Consider the following 18,749-nt stretch of genomic DNA (forward strand, 5'->3'; position numbering starts at 1 on the left):
ACTATCATTTTTCTGTTCTTCCTCAATTAATTCAGGTGGCATTGATTTAATAGCTGATTTTACCTATATTTAGTTAGAGCATCAATTTAGGCCTTTTATGTGATTATGTGGGGTGTTGGTCAGGTCGTTCTTACTAGTGATGACCCCTTTACCTTTGCTACCTCGCAGCTCCTCGGGTGGCTCCAGGAATTCTCTGTACTTGAAACCTACGCGCGGCCGAGGCGACGCCTCCGGGGAGAGGGAGGGTGAAAGAAGGGGGCGGGCCTATTTAAATACAGGCGAGACGCGCCTCTCCATTGGCTGCCAGCCTGTCCGTTACCCAGGAGGGCGGGGAGTCCCGGGGGCTGCAGTGCTGTACCTGAGCGAGACGCGCACCAGAAAGCCCACGTTGGCCGCTGCGGGGAGCGCAGAGTAGAGAGGCGGGAGACTGCGAATTCCGGCGCCGACGCCGCGGCCACTGCTCCGTGCACCGGTCCCCTTCCCTCCCATCCCCTCTGCGAGCAGGGTTTGCAGGGCGGCCGGGCGAGCACTGAACGGAAAGCAAGATCCTTGCCGCCTCCGCTTGGGGAGTCGAGCGGAGAGCGGAGATTTTGAGGGGGAGCGACAGTGCCCGAGGGCGGAGGGGCGCGGAGTTTGTGAGCGAGAAGAAAGTTAACCCTCGCAGAGAAGATTGGCATCTCGGAACGCTTTGTCGCCACAGCCTGGGCCCTACGGCCGGTATAAACTAAACGGCGGCCGTGCGAGCCAAGGAAAGGCGTGCGCGGGATGATGCCGGGCATCCCCCCCAGCTGGTGAGCGGCCCCGCTTCCCTGCCATCCCGGGTCCCACTCAGCCGCCCGGGAGGGCGCGGGGCAGCGCACGTGCGCAGGCAGTGAGGCCCGTGGGTGACCGCGCCGTGACCCGCTCGGGGGCTAAGGCGCTGGCTGTAGCGCAGCCCAGACTCGGACGCACCTGGCCTGGACCTTGCGCCTCTAGAGACCTGCGCGGGAGTGTGGGGCTCCCCCGCCTCCCCTCCAAGGGGTTCTCCCGGTGATCGCCCCCTTCGTCTCCCCTCCAGCCTGGGCAATTAGGGGCGCCCCAGAGGACCATGAGAGATAAGGACTGAGGGCCAGGAAGGGGAAGCGAGCCCGCCGAGAGGTGGCGGGGGCTGTTCACGCCAAGGGCCACAGCGGCCGCGCCGGCCTCGCTCCGCCGCTCCACGCCTCCCGGGGCCCGCGGGGCCAGCCCGGTCTGGCGGGGATGCCGGGGCTGGCGCGGAGGGCGCAGTGGCTGTGCTGGTGGTGGGGGCTGCTGTGCAGCTGCTGCGGGCCCCCGCCGCTACGGCCGTCCCTGCCTGCCGCCGCCGCCACCGGCGGGGGGGCGCTGCTGGCGGACGGCGGGAGCCCGGGCCACGCGGAGGCGCCGCCGCCGCCGCCGCAGTCGTCCTCCTCCGGCTTCCTCTATCGGCGGCTCAAGACGCATGAGAAGCGGGAGATGCAGAAGGAGATCCTGTCAGTGCTGGGGCTCCCGCACCGGCCCCGGCCCCTGCACGGCCTCCAGCAGCTGCAGCCCCCTGCGCTCCCGCAGCAGCAGCCTCGCGGGGAGCCCCCTCCCGGGCGGCTGAAGTCCGCGCCCCTCTTCATGCTGGATCTGTACAACGCCCTGTCCGCCGACGACGGCGACGAGGACGGGACGTCGGACGAGGACAGGGGGCAGCCCGGGCCCAGCGGAGGAACCGGCTCGTCCCAGCCCCGGCAGCCGCCCCCCGGAACCGCGCACCCCCTCAACCGCAAGAGCCTCCTGGCTCCCGGACCTGGCGGCGGCGGCGCGTCCCCACTGACTAGCGCGCAGGACAGCGCCTTCCTCAACGACGCCGACATGGTCATGAGCTTTGTGAACCTGGGTAAGGATTTGGGGTAGCGTAATGACGAGAACAGCCCCCCTCCCTCCAGTTTCCCGGGCCCGGGGCGGGGGCGTGGGATGAGAGTGGAGGAGCTCCTGGCGCAGCGGGGACGCGAGGACAGGCGGGCTGCGCTCCTGCCACCTGCGCGGCGGTGGGCGGCACGTGCGGTCCTCGGCGCCGCGGGCCGGGCTGCGCGCTGCGGCCGCAGGAGGCGGTGGGCGGACCCGGGCGCGGGGCTCCGGGGTGCGGCGCCTGGGGGGCGCGTCTTTGCGGGCGCCCGGAGCAGTTCCGTGCTTTTCCCAACAGTGCCCGGCTCGCGCCACGTTAGCTTGACTGTGGCAGAAAAGTCCGGCCCGAGTGTGTGGCCAGCTGGGAAGGAGGCGGCTCTTCCACACTCTTTCCCCTCCTGACTGGTTTCTTTTGCACCCTTAACGCTCTGAGGGCGTTTTCCCACCCGGACTTTTAGGGAATCCGACAGCAGCTGAGAACTTTGGAAACGTGACGTGATTGTGTTAAGTTGTATCCGTGGAATTGGGGGAGGAAGGTTGTAGAGCAAGGTGCGCCAGTCCGGGCCAGGGGGGACTCGCGCGGGTTTGGGGCCGGATCCCGAGCCCTGTTGGGGTAACCTATCCAGTCCCTTCGCTGACATGCCTTTGGCCAGTGCCCCCAAAGGCTCAACTTTTGATCAGCACTGCCCAACTTTACGGGCAGAGGAAGGGTGCGGGTTAGGGGCCGGGGTTGGGCGCTGAGCTGGTCTGAACCGGTTGCCAGGCAACAGAATGGAAATTCAAGGGCGGCTAAATCGGGCTCCGCCACAAATGTTCTGTGGCAAACCCAGACAGAGTCACAGAGCCTTTTCCCCCCCGAGTTTTCTCATCTGGAAATGAGAACGGTGTAAGGAAGACGTTTTTTCAGAATCAATGCTTCCGATTTGTGTTACTCTTCATTCATAAGCTGACTCAGTTTAGCGTAGACAAAGCGATGTAGGGGACGCGTTCGCTGGGGGGAGGAATGGGGGTGCAGGAGCCACGCCCCTAGTGGGGTTCGCAGCACTGTGGGGTGGGTCTCCGTGGACTTCCTTTCCCGTGTGAGACGCGTGGCTCTGCCCGGGCTCCAAAGTGTGTTGGCAGACACTTGCCAAAGTCGCACACACGTCCCCAAGCAACGTCAAAGACGTCTGTCCGTCACTTAAGGACATTATTTACTTGAATGATTCCCATGTAAATGTAAATGATTCCCATGTTTCGGCGAGTTCTTTACAAGTATATCTATGCGATGATTCCCAGCTCCACTCAGCTTTGGGGGAAGAGAGGGGGAGTGCGGGCAAGGGGGGGAGGTCCGGGAGGATGTGGAGCAGGATTGGCATCCAAGTGGTTCAGAAATCCCCCTGGGAAATTCATGAAACAGAATCTCACAGGGAGTGAAGGCTCAAGGCCTGCCAATCTTGCAACTTGCAGTGCCAGAGGTTCTGACTGGACAAGAATTTTCACAATTTATTGGAACCAAATCCAAGGTGGAGCCATCTCCAGGAAGCATTCTAAGGAAATTCTCATGCCAGTCAATAAAGTTTGGTGGGGTGGTGCACAGGGCCAGCGCTAGTCCTTACTCGAGCATCAATGCTTCTTCTGGCTTAGTAAGTTTCACCTCTTGCCCTCTCCTTCACCTGCCCCCTCCCCCAAGTTTCCTGAGAGCCTTGGGGAAATGTTTTATTGCCGCTTGGGGTAGTCCCAATCTGGACAAAGTGCAGGAAGAGTAGCCCTTATGGCTTCTTCATGGAGAGTCATGTTATAGTCTCTGGAAAACAGTTCCTGGGTGTGGACCTGAGTTCTCAATCTTGGCTGCCCATTAGCATCACCTGTGGGCACCTGAAGAGCTAAGGGATGCTGGTTTTGCTCCCCAGAGCAATAGCAGTTGAGTCAGAATCTTTGAGGGTGGGCTCTGGCATTTTTTTTTTTTTTTTAGTGCCTTAGGTTTTTCTAATGTGCTACCATGGTCAAGAAGCACTGGCGCAAGAGATCCTGATGTCTGAAGCAAATCAATAAATCATCCCAGTAAGAGATTAAGAGCAGTGCTTTCTTATGTCAGTGGCTCCCAAATGTTGCTGCACATTAGAATCATCTGGGGGCTTTTAAAAATCCACACGCCCAGGTGGTACCCCATATCCATTAAATCAATGTGTGGGGTGGAAGCCAGGTATCCGTATTTTTAAAGATCCCCAGGTGATTTCAGGGAACCACTGGCTTACATGGTATTTGAAATTGTGCGAGTTGGCTCGAGGCAAGTTTGTAAAGTACGCTGACATTTACTGTGTTTAATGACCTCCAAATTCTCCTCGTTCCTTGCTTTTCTGACCTATCCTGGTTTACAGGTACACACTGCTTTTGAGTCATACTGCTTGAAGCCGGTTGTCAGCTAATCCTGCTAAGGTGATGGTTTAACATAGTATCTCCCCAGGGATAGTTTCATTTTTCATAAAGAATTTTTGAAGATCCAAAAAATACTCCTGAAAGATTCCAAGAGAACTCAACAATAGTGTAATTTCAGGCCTGAGACAGGCTAATATGAACTGAAAGAGATTCCTAGGTAGGGAACTGGGCCCCAAGCCCCTTGTATCATACCAATGGGCTTTCTGACTACAAGCTAGAACCCTCAGTAGGTCCAGTCCTGGACTCCACATGGATGGTTAGAGGATAAAACCTCTTCCAGGTAAGTAGAATCCAAGCCATAAGCCATGCCACCTGCCAGTCAAGCAATTCTACTTAATCCATTTAGCAGTAGAAAAGGGGAATTTCGTAATGAGAGGCTAAAATGTGATAAAATCTGATTATCATAGCTCTGAGCATAAGAAGGACAGTTCATTTGAAGAAAGTAATTGCTTAGCAATGTGAATTCTCTAAATAAGAATGTTGGGAGAATTCCACAGATTTCCTAATCCATGTGGATGGCATGTTAGCTGCTGCATTACATGAGTCATCTATTAAAGAACCTACAGAAAGATACATGTTATAGCACTGTGTTTTAAAGTACTCTTACACCTACTGAGTTAGATAAGTTATAAAGTGAAAGTATAAGGGAAAGTGTTACATAGTTGTAAACATCCTTCTTCCCTGGGACTGGGGAATATTTTACTCATGAGATACATTTAAAACACCCTGAGCCTTGTCAGCCAGAGCGGCTATCAGGAAGTATGAATCAACAGGATAAATTTCTCTTGCATATCCCAAATACTGGTCATTCGAGCAGCTCACTGCTGTTTATGTTGACTGTTTAAACTCTCCGGGTGAATAGGCTGGGGATGTGTAACCTCCTTGGTGCTCACTGGCTGGTGTGCATAGTGCCCGGGCAAGCTGGGCGCGCTCATGAACCTGCATTCAGTCAGGGCCACAGATGCCATTTTCTACTTGTTTTCTAATGCTAAAAATGTCTTGGCAGCCTAAAAAGCAAGCTTGCCAATTTGGTGACCTTGGAGAAGTAGCCTGAAATATCCTTCAGGTCTTAGCTTAAAATTTACCTTCTTAGAGAAGCCTTCTCTAAGCACTCTATAGAAATTGGGACTGCCCCCACCCCCACCCACTTCTCTAGCATCATAGCACTCTGTTTATTTCCTTGGTTGCACTTATCACAAGGAATATTTTTTTTGTTGTTTTTAAATTTGCTTACTCATTTGTTTGTCACCCCTCAGCCCCAAAAGGCAACCAGGCTTATGTACTGTTGTAACTTAAGTCCCTAACATAATGCTGAGCACAAAGAAGGTGCTTAAGAATAAAGATTGAATTAATGAAAATATAGACATACCCTTCATTTAAAATTCATATTTCACTAATCTGGAAGGCCTGATCATTTAGAGATGGTATATCTGATTTTTATTAAGTCAAATGTTTGAAATAAGTGAAGACGTTTGGGACATTGAGGTTCATGTTATTTGATGTATATCATAATGCTTTGATAATATACCTCTCTTGTATCAGTTACCCATATGTATATGAATTGTAAAATGCATTATATTTGAGAGGAGTGCAAAAGTTTCTTTAAATCTCTGCATTTCAGGTTTCATTTATTTATTTTGAATTAATGAGGTGTTGATCTCCAGATGCTAGGATAAAATAAAATAAAAAAATCAAATTATGCTCAGAAAAGGGAATCAGTGTGTCTTAGTACAAGTAACCAGAAACAAGAAACTTATTGTACTAAAAATACTGGCAATCTTCTGAACAAAATTACTCTTGGGGAACATAAATTAGAAGAAAAATGGAATACTCCCTACTTGTATTTGTAACCAGATACACTGTACTGTCTTTTTCTCATAAACATAGGATCAGTAGTACTATTTTTCATTTAAGCTGCCTGTACTTATGAAGATTTTTGTTAGCAGAAAATAAATCCATGCCTGCAAGCTACTCACAGCAAAAGTAGTGTGGAGAATTCGGTTGCAAGAGTGTGGTTCAAAGAAGCCAAAGATGTTCTGCTAAAGAGATTTCAAATTATAAATGTGAAATTCAGGGGTATTTCAACAAAAAAGTTGGACGAAGTGTTCTTAAACTCAGATCAAAGGGCAAGCAGATACCATTGTTTAGACCTCAGATGGTGTTTCCTCTGGTTGTCCTTCTAAGAATGGGTACAAATCCTTTTTAAATGTGCTGAATCATGCTTAGTTCCTCTATTTAAGGCTTACCTCTGATTAGCATGGAGGAAGAATTGCTAGTGAAATAAAAATCTTTGTAAGTGAGAAAATAGCACTGTTCAGCACTTTATTCAGCATGTAATAATTGTATCATCGCAGTGTCTTCAGAGTTGAGCTACTTTAAATGTTGGATTTCAAATTAATATTTCACTTGAGTATGGAGGTGGGTGGGTGATACCAGATACCAGAAGAGGTGTTAGCAGACTCTCGAAGATAACAGCTCTGTCTTCTTTGCCTCGACCTCGTCTGTTTAAGCAGCTGAGTTAGAAGAGGAAAATGAAGAGAGTAACGTTTCTTGGAGAATTAACCAGCTTTCTGTAACTTTTTCACAAGTCAGTCCTCCACTCTCTGCTTCTGAGCCCGTATTTAAAATGAATTATTCCATGGAATGCTTATTTTTTCTTAACTTAATAGAAAGCTATTACAGTTTTCTCTTAATTTTTCCCTTTTGAGCCTGATTCTGTTTTTCCTACCTCTTGTCTGAATTTCTCCCTCACGTCACCTTATTTGGCATTTCCAGCAGTGGGAAGGAAAATAGGCAATATTTTAGTCTGATAATTGTGTTCCTGACCAGAAGCTTCCATAAGTATCTGAATAAAAGGAGTAGAGATCAATAAACTCCCTAAGATATGAACAATTTACAGTGTCCACATGCATGTAAACAGCTGTTACACATTAACCTTTTTGTCCCACCCTCCCATGGGCCACTGAGCAGCGTGCTGGGCAACATGGCTGCCCTGGCCACAGGATGTCACCAGAGGCTGGTATGAGGTACAGCTGGCATCGTCTTTTGTCATCCCCACAAGGAGCTGTTGCATTCTGTTGTCCTCCTTTCTCTGTTTTCATCATAACAACTGAGTTGCTTTTATTCGAACACACTTCTCTCATAATACCCTCACCTCTTCTTCAGTACCCTGCCCCCCTGCCCTCTGGAAACTTGTGAGCTGGAAAAGAGTTCCAGCCTTACCTGGGATGTGTGAAAGTGGTGACAATTGTGTCAAGGAGAAGGAAAACCATTCCCATTTTAATGAAAATTACAGTTACTAAAGAACCAGGGCCATCAATCTCTAAAGTTGAGAGTGCCAGAAGGTCTCAGAACCTCAGAACATTATATCTGTTCATCTTCCACCGCATGCATTAGAAATAAGACACTCTAGTTCACTGAATTGATTGGATTTTTTTGTTCAATTACTAGTGTTTTGAAAATAATATTTTCTGCGATTTTTTTCCACTGTAAATATGTAGTATTTCAGCACCCTTATGGATGAAATTAGACTCGGGAGCTGGCTGGGGACACAGCTACCTTCTGTAACATTGTTTTTGTGGGGAAACATGGCCAGCAACAGACAACCCATTTTTAAATTGGGCTATTTCTATCATCAATAGGAAGTTTGGGGTTATTGGTAAATTTGTGTTATCCATAGATCATAGGATTTAGAGCTTTAAAGTTCCTTGGCTCTCATCCAATCTCATGTTTGCAGTTACATTCGTTAGATTTATTTAGGACCATTTCCTCCTCACTGCCGTTACATCTTAAGGCTGAGGGACAGCCAAGAGAACCACAAAGAGATCCTAATGCATCAGAGGGATAGGGCCATAGGTTTGTTGGTCAGGCATGAGTGGATAATTAAGGAGAAATGACATAAATATGCAAGAGCACAGCCCTGGGCAAGAGGTGGAGAGGCCCAAATCTGGAATTTTGTGGTTTTTCTCTTAGTGGATAGCATTCTCTCCTAGAACTCTGCTTTTAGAAAAGAAAAAACTATGCGTATCTATAAATATCTCCTTGTTTGGTGTGCTGAAGGACTGTTGACCCCAACGAATTGTTTTCTGCTCTGAAAGTGAGTTGAAAACCACGTTGCTCTGAGCGGCATTGTTCCACTGATGTCCGCGGGCACAGATTCTCTTCCTGCCCTTCCCATGTCCATTATTAAAGAGGTTGAGTCCATAATAGAGATGATATCTAAATTACATCAGGTAATTCCTTGATGGGTCCCCACGGTCTTGTTATCTCTAACCCAGTCCCAGATGACTGGGTTGAAGACTCCCTTCAAACATTTTTGCAGAATGAGGTTCTGGTTCCGAGTGGGAGAGCCTTCCTGACTTTCAGGTTCATGGGCATACGCCCTTGATTACTGATCCTGCTAGATAGGTTGGGATTGTCTTAGGCCTGAAATGTCCTTGCTCCATAGCGCTGATTTTATGTTCAGATTGTTTTCTCATCATCAGAGAGCTCCGTCGGGGGGAGGAGTGGAGTGGCTTCACAGCAGGCAGAAAACAGTGCCCCGGCAGCTGAGCCCGCGAGCCCTCTCCACGCTGAACTTTGATATCCGCCGCATCCTTATTATGACTCTCCTGCCACTTACCCTTTTCACCTTGTCCAGAATGTGACTTCCAGCCTTAAACATCTGCGTTTGTTGATTGTTGTTCCTGTGTTTACAGTCTTGTTGGTTTCCTGTACATGAACATGGGCTGGCAAAAAATTCTGATTTGTGTATCAGCAGAGCGTGAACTAACTGTATCCTTGGTGGGAGCTGCTTTATGTGCTGATGAGGCCAGGAGATTTTTATAATTGGCCTTGCTTAATCTCTGAGACTGGTTATTTTCTTTCTCTCTTTTAAATCTATGAATTACTTTTAAATATTCTAAAGACAGAGCTTTGTAAACTACAAAATTAAGGACTAAAATTTTACTTGACTTTGTTTTTTCCAGATTTTATCTGAACACTCCCGTGTCAGAATAAGTTAACGGAGAAGCTGTGCATAAAACAAAAACAAAAACAAAAACGGTTTATTTTTTTGAGCAGTTTTAGGTCTACAGCAAAATTGAGCAGAAGGTATAGAGATTTTTTCCATATACTCCCTGCTGCCACATGAACAGCCTCCCCCACTATCAATATCCCACACCGGAGTGGAACATCTGTTACAATTGATGAACCTACAGTGACACATCATTATCACTCAGAGTCCACAGTTTACATTAGGGTTAACTCTTAGTGTCATACATTCTATGGGTTTGGACGTGTATCCATCATTATAGTATCATACAGAGTAGTTGCACTGCCCTAAAAATCCTATGTGGAGAAACTGCACATTTAACTAGAAAAAAATATCAATAAAAATCTTAAAATTCAAAATATGTAGGGTTTTGGGGCAGGGAATAAAATGCCTTTGTTGAGTGATATTTTGTTTCTGGGGTTTTACCTCATTAGTGTATAAGTAATTTTGATCGCTGTGTGGGCTTATTTTGTACTTCTGTGTGTTGACACCAAATCCATTAGAAATCTCTTTCCCCTACTCCTTTTTTTAAGTCTAGGAGTTCAAAAATCTTTTTTCCTCCACATACTTTCAGTGAGGTGTCTGTCACCATAGTACCTAGACAATCCCTCGGGCAGAGATATGAGTGATTAAATTTCTCCCTGGCTTGTGCCCTGTTTGATCCATGCTCCGCAGGATTTGGGGGAGTAAAAGAAAGAAGCCTGAAGAATGAACAAAAATTATAGGAATTCTGTGCTTGTAAATATTAAAATTTGGGGGATTGTTAGGGGAGGGGTTACATATTTTTCCTTCCTTTCTGAAAACTTGTGTTAAAACTAAGTGTGACTTTTGGATTGGGAAACTCACAAGAATATTTTTTACTGGCCCTAGAGGCAGGATCCAGGGGATTTTAAAAGGTTTCCTCAGGAGAGACTGTTTGGATCAGATTAAAACTAAATTAATAGAGACTCCATAAATCCAGAAGTCTTTGCAAGTGATACATAGATTAGGCTCATTTGCTTTGAACTATTTTCTATGAGAAAGGGCTACACAGATTAATAGTAAATAAATGAGAAAATGCAATAATATAAACAAGGAACATGATAAGTCTAGAGAGTGCTATTGAACAATAGCTAGCAATTCATTTGAGATATTTTGGGCACTTGTGAGCATTTCTTTACGAATAGTGGACAGGTGAGACATTGCATGAATTCTCCCCAGTGCTCCTCATGTCAACTCTCCATTTTCACCAGGTATTTTCTCGCTGAATTCTAGCTAAATTACCACCCCTAATCCTTGCAGAGATGAAACCTTTCAAAAAAGAGGGAAGAGCTTGGGGCCTGGCAGTATCAGTGGGCTTGAGAAATTCAGCTTTGGTCCATAACATCTCACTTAAGATGTGCTGTGGTTTAACTACCTCTCTGTCCAGTAGGATAGCAGTTTAATTGAGCCAAAAGTGAAATGACACCAAAGGGTAGGGAGGGCTAAGACTTATGGTGGGTAATAGTGAGGAGGACATAGGTGCCTTCGGCCGACGATTTTTGGAGAGTTGCATTTCTCCCAGAGGGCCATGGAACAGGCCTTTGCATTTTTATGGTGTCTGTTTAGGGCAGAATCCCCTAACACCAGCTTTGGGAACTTCTCTCGTAAATCTGGCACCTTGGTTCTTTCATCTACTTAATTGAGGTTTTTTGACGCTATTGTTATACATGCACACTTATGTCATCGTTGTGAGATGTGGAATCCAACATAGCGGTAGAGATGTAGGTGATATGCGATGGAGGTTAGTTTCCTTCATTGTCTCTTGCTTTTCTCTTTCCCTCCCATTAATAAATTTGGCAACTCCATTGCATTTATTTCCTCTTTTATATATGTTCTTTTCTCATAGTGTTGGTGCCTTTGGTTGTCATTGATCTAACAGAGCAGATTGTACACCTCTCCACAGAGTCTGGTAGTTTTATACCACCAAAATGACTCATTGCCCACCATAATGGTTAAGTAGCTGGTTTTCTTGATGGTGCTAGAAAGTACTTAAGGCCTATTCAATATAGAGTAGAGGAAAGAGCACTTGATGAAGATTCAGGAAGCTTGAATTTAGCCTCTAGTCTTAGTATTATCCCTTTTTATGTAAGAGGTAATATTTGTTCAAGTATTCTTAAGTATAATTCTTGTTCAAGCCACTTAACCAAATTTCTGTGTCTCTTTTCTTGTAAAATGTCTTTCCTTGTCTGTAAAATGTGGATATTGGGCTAGATCAGTATTTTCCAAATAGTGTTTCATGGAACACTACTTTTCCAAAATGTTCTGGAAAAGAAGATCATGGAAGCACTTTCTATCATATTCCTCTCTTTGAGATTTACAAGTCTATTGGCATATTAAAGCCCTGACAAGCCCAGCAGTAAAGAAGTCTGCTAACTTGTTTCCATAGAGTTTTCTTTGAATTTACTTTTGCTCTGTAACCCCTTTTTTCTGAAGCACCGTTGTGTCAGACCCAGGCCTCTCTGCCCCCAGATCTGCTCCTGACCTCCCCCTGGTCTTCTCTGCAGGGCAAGGGCGGGACCCCAGGCAGCTTCATTTCCAGTGGCTACTGCTCTTCTGTGGCTCCAGCTCTTTCTGGATGAGCCGCCTGGTTCCACTTTGTGCTGGTGGCCCTGGGCTCTCTCCCTCCTTCCTGAGGGTGGAAATGGCTTCCTGCTGTTGCTAATCCATGGGTTGTCTCACTGTGACCTGCTTGGCTGCTAAACTCTCCTACTGCTATGCCACCAGGTCCCTGCATTGAATTCCCTCTGTTGTAAACACTTGCAGGAGTTTCTCTGTCCCTGGTTGGACCCTGATTGCTATGACTTCTTAATCCCCTGGAACACAGCAGAGAAACCTTAAACTAGATAATGCTCAGAACTCAATTCTAGGAGTATTCCCTGTTGTGTTTCTCTTAGTGATTCTTTATTTTTTTAAACAGCTTTCTTGAAGTATAGTTGACATACAATAATCTGCTTATTTAAAGTATACAATTTGATAAGCTTTGACATATATATGTACCTTTAAATCATCACCATAATCAAGACATAATCAAGACATCCTGAGCTATTCTTTTAAATAGTTGCCTATGCCAGGGAATGAAGTAACCAAATCTAACACAGGAAGCGCAGTGAAAATTCCCATCTTTCGTTGATGCCATTACTCTCCATGCTTTTGCCTTGTAGGCTTTGAACATCCTTCGGAATGGAATTTGCTGAGAACATTTTGAATGGTTTTCTTGGATTGGAGAACCAGCAGGTCAAGTCTTCCTGGGGTCAAGCTTGCTCTTTGCAGCTGTGATTGGCCTTTATCCCATATCTCACCTCCCATATTTATTTTAGGAAATAATAATAAAAGTAGGTAGATTTCTTTTCTAATTTTGAGATCAAGCATCTGGGGGCACTTTTGGGTTGTTAGTGATCCTGTTGGCATCTTGTTTCTAAATACTCAAGTTTAAAAAATTTGTTCCTTCAGGAAAATAACACAAAGATGCTTTCCTGTGTTTCTGTTTTAAATTCTGGCAATTTAGGTAGGGCACAAATCCAAGACATTTATGAAAGGAGACTCCAATTTACCCCCAACTTTCCTCCCATGCTCATCTTTCTCCAAATGTTCTGTAGGCTTAAATAGAAACTGCATTTTTTTTGCAAGAAAACATAAGTAATGTATTTCTTTACGGCCTTTTGCCTTAAAGAATGACTGATGTCACTTATCCTATTATCTCAGCAAGGCAAAAACGGAGACTTTTATAGCTGCAATTTTACATTAAACATTAGTATATAGTAAGATGGGGAGAATTTGGAGATTTTTGGAGAAAGTTATTATTTAGAATAGCGTTAACATAATGTTCCAAATAGCACCCAGTCACACAATAGAACAGTTTTGTGACGTCACTTGATCACACTCTGTCTTCCCCCATTCAGGGAAGCTGCTCTTTCCACCCACTTTCTCCTCGCCCCTTGACTTCTGTCCCCATCACTCGGCTGAAATTCTCCTGTTGGAGGCAACTAATGACTGTCTTGAGTGTTCATCCTCTTCTCTACAAGCCTTTATCATTGTCGAATCTTTATCCCTGTCATTATCACTCCCATTTTCCCTGCTGTACAGTCCTTCTAGAAAATTCTCTCCTTAGCTTCTGTAATGCTGCTCGCTCCCTCTTGGTTCTTTTTCTGTCTTGCAGACTCCTGCTATATTTTGGGACATTTCCTGAAGAACAGCAAAAGATTCAGAAGGATGGGCTTGTGGCGCTAGACCTATACATGGGGCTGAGATAGCCAAGGGGCTTGCGGGGGGGCAGGGAGCACCCCCAGGTATAGGAGTTGGCAAATAATATACGGCCACGAGGCATGATGACAGGCAGATGCCAGGCTTTCAGGTGACCCACCACAGAGGCTCGGTGGCCTGGTGGAAGAGTAGGCCATGGTGATGGGGCACTCAGCAGCTGGTGTAGTCAGAAGCCCGGATGTCAGCGACAGGGAGGTCTCTCAGCTCTGAGCACCTCCTCATGTGTTCCTCTTCTACTGACCTGTGTATTCAGAGTGTGGTCCCAGTGTGCTCGGGCACCAGAATCACACAGTGCAGTGCTTTTCAAACTGTCTTTGCATGAGAACCAGTTTCTTTTCTTTAGTTTTTAACTTCTGTGGTCCCATACTTTTGTAAAATTCATTAAAAATGAATTACTAGAAAAGTGAAATGGAAAAAACCCAAAATACGTACAAAATCAAGCCTCAATTTTTAACCATTAGATTCCATTGGTATAAAATTATCAGTAAAATTGCTGTCCAACTGTCCCAACTGTCTCCATTTCTGTACTTATCACCGCAGGCCAGTCACAAAGAGTTTGTGGATCAGCACAGATCTAGTGTGGCTTCTTGGATGTGGCCCTGACTCGGGGGATTTTGTGTGGGAATCTGCGACTTAACAAGCTCACTTGGAGATGAGAGTGGTGACAGGGTTGAGAACAGGGTGCTAGTTACTCAGGTTCAGTGTCGGGTCTCTGCCCTCACTCCCACATCCAATCAATTGCCAGACTTAGTGTTTCTGCTTCCCAAATCTATCACTCCCATCTTCCCACCTTTTTTCTCTGTTCTCTCCCCAAGTTCCCCAGGTGAGGTCTTGATGATCCTGGCCTTGACTTCTGTGCCGGTCTCCTCTACTGCTAATCCAGCCTTGCATCAACGCCTGCTCAAGTTTTCTGTTATCCCTCCTCCGGCACCTTCATTGGGTCCTTATGGCCTACTGAATGAAGCCAAAATGCCATTCTGACTCCGACCCCTTTCAATTTCATCTCCTCTACTCATCTTTGTATACATCATCATTTGGTTAACTAACTCTGCTCTGTGATTCCTTCTTCTGGCCTTTTCTCATGATTTCTCCTGTTTACATTGCACGACTGCCCATTTCCATGTTCTCAATTCTATCTGTTCTTTAAACCTCAGCTCAAATGCCATCTTATCCAGGAAGCCTTTCTGAAATTCGCTCAGTGACTCTTGGGAAGAACATGTGGGGCCTAGTGACAGGAGACTTTTCCTAGTGCGGGACACCCCAGAGTGCCGCTCTCATTTCAGGTGTATGTTTGTGGATAAGTGCTGTGTGGCTCAGAGGAAGGACTTGGGAGCCTTGGGTTCCAGTGTTGGCTCTGCCACCCACCAGCTGTGTGGATTTGGGCAAATCACCTTCAACACTGACTTCTCTGATTCTTTTTTTTTAATTTTTTTTTTTTTTGTGAGAAAGATCAGCCCTGTGCTAACATCTGCCAATCACCTCTTTTTTTTGCTGAGGAAGACTGGCCCTGGGCTAACATCCATGCCCATCTTCCTCCACTTTATATGGGATGCTGCCACAGCATGGCTTGCCAAGCAGTGGGTAGGTGTGCACCCGGGATCCGAACCGGTGAACCCTGGGCTGCCACAGTGGAGTGCGCACACTTAACCACTTGTGCCACCGGCCCAGCCCGACTTCTCTGATTCTTTATCATATAATGTTTTATTCGTCTTGATTCCCCCCAATACCTAGCATGGTGCCCTATCTTAGATGATACTCAATAAATGTTCATTGGATGAATGAAGGTCAGTTTCTGTAAAATAAAATTGGCGTGTACTGTCTTTCTTTCTCTCATCACTAATAACATCAAACATTTGGATGCGAGAACAATATACTGTGAAGCACTGTGCAGGTATGAGGAATGCTTATTAACTTCCATTCGCAGCAGCGGTTATAACAAGAGACATTGCCATCTTCTTTAGAGGTTTATGTTCTGTGACTTGCTAGATGGTTTAGGAAAAAAAGGCCTCAGGAAGAAGAAATATTATTTTCTTTCTATTTCTGATGTCATTATGATTTTAATAAGTATTAATAGGAGTCAGAAAGAAATGCTGCTGAGTCTAAATTTAAATTTCCTGGTGGTGCCACGAAGAAAGCTTGCGTGCGAGGAGGCACGATTCTTCCGGCAGGTGCTGACGCAGAATACTTATCTTGTCAGCCTCTACTCTCAGCCTGCTGGCTTGGCTTGCATCGTGAAGGTGTTAGACATTCTGTTTACATAAGGGCTGAGGGGGTGACATAATGTCTATTGAAGCAAAGTCACTTAGCTCCCCACTAGGCAACAGGGAGCATTTAAAAACCAAAAACAGATCAAAGCGGTGGGTAGGGTTGTGATACCCCTACCCAAGAGCAGAGGTCTGGCTGTGGGGAGGGTGGTCCCTTGGTGGGTTGCCCGGAACAGACGGGCATTATTGCCTCACTGTATTTCCAGACCATTGCTGAGATGAATCAGGCAGAATTAAACTCTGAGCAGCCAATCCAGGGAGACTGCTTAAGTAGGCACAAGTGTGTCCAAATAGGTTGGAAAAAATGTCAAATCAGAGTAAGCACTACAAGATGTGATGTTTCACTTTTTATGGACTGTTATAAAAGTTGTTTAAAACTAAACAACTCTTCAGTACTTAAATTATGTATAATGAGACAGGTAGGTCCTGGAACAGAGAACTTTTTTTTCCCTTATCCCATTTAAATTTTGCTCTCTCTACCAGAGTATGCAAGACATAAACACTTTCATTTCCGGTATATATATTAGCCTTAGCGTGGAGGAAAGAGAGAGAGATGGAATTGATACAGGACACAGAAGTAGGAAATCTAGTTCTCTTGCACATTTTATTTGATGAACTTCAAGGGTGTAGCCAAGGGAAATATGAAAATAATTTGAGACTCCTATTTGTAAGTCCCATCAAGTGATAATCTTGTGTATTTTATACTTTTTAAATATATGTAGGTATAGAGGAAGGTATATTATACAGTATATACTCCCTTCACACCCCCCCAACCCCAAATAAGTAGTTTATTGATGTTTTTTCCAACTTTATTGAGGTGTAATTGACAAATAGAAATTGTATATAGTTAAGGTGTATGTTGTGATGATTTGATATTTTGTGAAAATATTACCACAGTCAAGCTAATTAACATGTACATCACATAGTTACCATTTTCTTTCTTTCTTTCTTCTTTTTTTTATGGTGAGACCACATAAGATCTAGCCTTTTAGCAGATTTCAAGTATGCAATACAGTGTCGTTCATTATATTCACATTGCTGTACATTAGATCTCCAGAACTCATTCATCTTGCATAACTGAAACTTTGTACCCTTTGACCAACATCTTCCCATTTCTCCCTCCCCACCCAGCCCTGGCAACCACTGTTCTACTCTTTGCTTCTATGAGTTTGACTATTTTAAGTTCTACATATAAGTGAGCACATGCGGTATTTGTTTTTCCATGTCTCGCTTTTTTCACTTAGCATAATGTCCTCCAGTTTCATCCATGTTGTCGCAAATGGTAGGATTTCCTTTTTTTTGAAAGCTGAATAATATTCCATTGTATGTATGTATATACCACATTTTCTTTGTTCTTTCATCCACTGACAGACACTTAGGTTGTTTCCACATCTTGTCTGCTTTACTGTTTTGTCTTTTATTTTTTTGGTCTTATTTAGGAACAAGTAATAGTGTGTAACATTGTATTATTCTGAACTTATAAGGTTAAGGCATCTTGGCTATTGTAATATCTCTCCTGTCATTATTTTTTTTCCATTTGGCTGGCTCTTGTTAGAATCATGATTTATCTTATTTCTGTAGGACGTCCTCTAACCTTGGCACTTCTACTCTGCTTTCAGTGTTGGATGACATGAGACACTCTTTTTTGGAAGCAAGTGGGTCATCCCTTTGACATTTTTTTTTAACCTCGAGGCCTTTGTTTTCGGCATAGTAGAAGTGCTTGCTCACTCTCATGCACTTGATCTCTCTCTGTCTCTCTCATCTGGTGTTACGTTTCCATGGCCCTTCTGGTGCTTCGGGCCTGGCTCATAGGAAGCTGAACTCAGAATTGAAGCTTCTCCTGAAGTGCCACCTTGCATCACTAAAACCACAGAGAGGGCCGGGATAGCCCTGTTAACACTACAAAAATAAAATGTGTCACCAGAACATTTCACTGGAATGAGGAACTTATTTCCATGAGTCCCTAAGGTCACCTACGGTACATGCTTTTTCCTACTGGGCAGCAAACATGTTTTACCAAAGTCTTACCTAAGTGCTTTTCGTTTACAGTTCCACAATGAATTCTTGGCTTTCTCCATGTTGATTCCTGCAAATATTGTGATTTCCTTCCACACCTTTTTGAGGAAGCAGATTCCAAGTTGTGATTCATCTTTTAATTTTTGCCAACATTTTATTGTGAAAATTTTTAAACATACAGAAAAATGGAAAGATTTTACAGTGAATATTTGTATACCCTCCACAGAATACAAAGATCTATTGATAAAAGGATTACATATAGCACATGAACACAAAAGTATATAGGTTCTATTGCATCATTTTACATTCTGGAAGATACGGTGACAGTGTGCCCCTAAACCAAATGGAATCTGAGGCACTGGGTAATACACCCTGAAAAAAGGTTCCTTAAACCCAGGAAGTGTCTTCAGTATTAGAAATGACAGATTTAATTAGGTTGTCCAGTGTTTATGGAGCCCTTTCCAGGCAGCAGCTGCGGCACTGAGTACAGGAGGGAGCGGAAGAGCTGCAGCTGCTGACGGGAGAGGAGGCAGAGGCATGCACACCTAACCCTGACCCCAGGCAGTGTGCTGAGCACTGTGGTCCCTCTGGCAGAGGTAGAAACAGAATATTATGGGGGCACCAAGGAGGATGTGATTAATTTATGGGGGGACATGGCATTCAGGCTGTGTGCAGAAGGAAGAGTCGGATTCCTGCTGGTGGGTGTGGGAGGCACAGGCATTCCCGACTGAGGAATGGGGGAGGGAAATGGTGATGGGGCTTTGGGCATGGAGAGAGGTCTGAGGAGCTGGATCCGAGGGTGAGGGGGTCCTGGTGGTGGTGTGGGACTCAGTCGGGGAGGAGGTTGG

General features: G+C 45.4%; 1 protein-coding gene across 1 annotated transcript in view; it reads left to right on the forward strand.

Annotated features, from left to right (window-relative positions):
- Window positions 1-419: 419 nt before the first annotated feature.
- Window positions 420-18,749, forward strand: part of BMP6 (bone morphogenetic protein 6) — a 146,099-nt gene continuing 127,769 nt past the window's right edge. Inside the window, exon 1 of the mRNA XM_087437966.1 lies at window positions 420-1,882. Within this exon, the coding sequence (XP_087294092.1) occupies window positions 1,240-1,882 (643 nt within the window). The 5' untranslated portion in view covers window positions 420-1,239. The remainder of the gene's footprint in view (window positions 1,883-18,749) is intronic.

Source organism: Ceratotherium simum, chromosome 13 (assembly GCF_057802395.1).
Source record: "Ceratotherium simum simum isolate JZ-2026a chromosome 13, ASM5780239v1, whole genome shotgun sequence".
Lineage (NCBI taxonomy): Eukaryota > Metazoa > Chordata > Mammalia > Perissodactyla > Rhinocerotidae > Ceratotherium > Ceratotherium simum.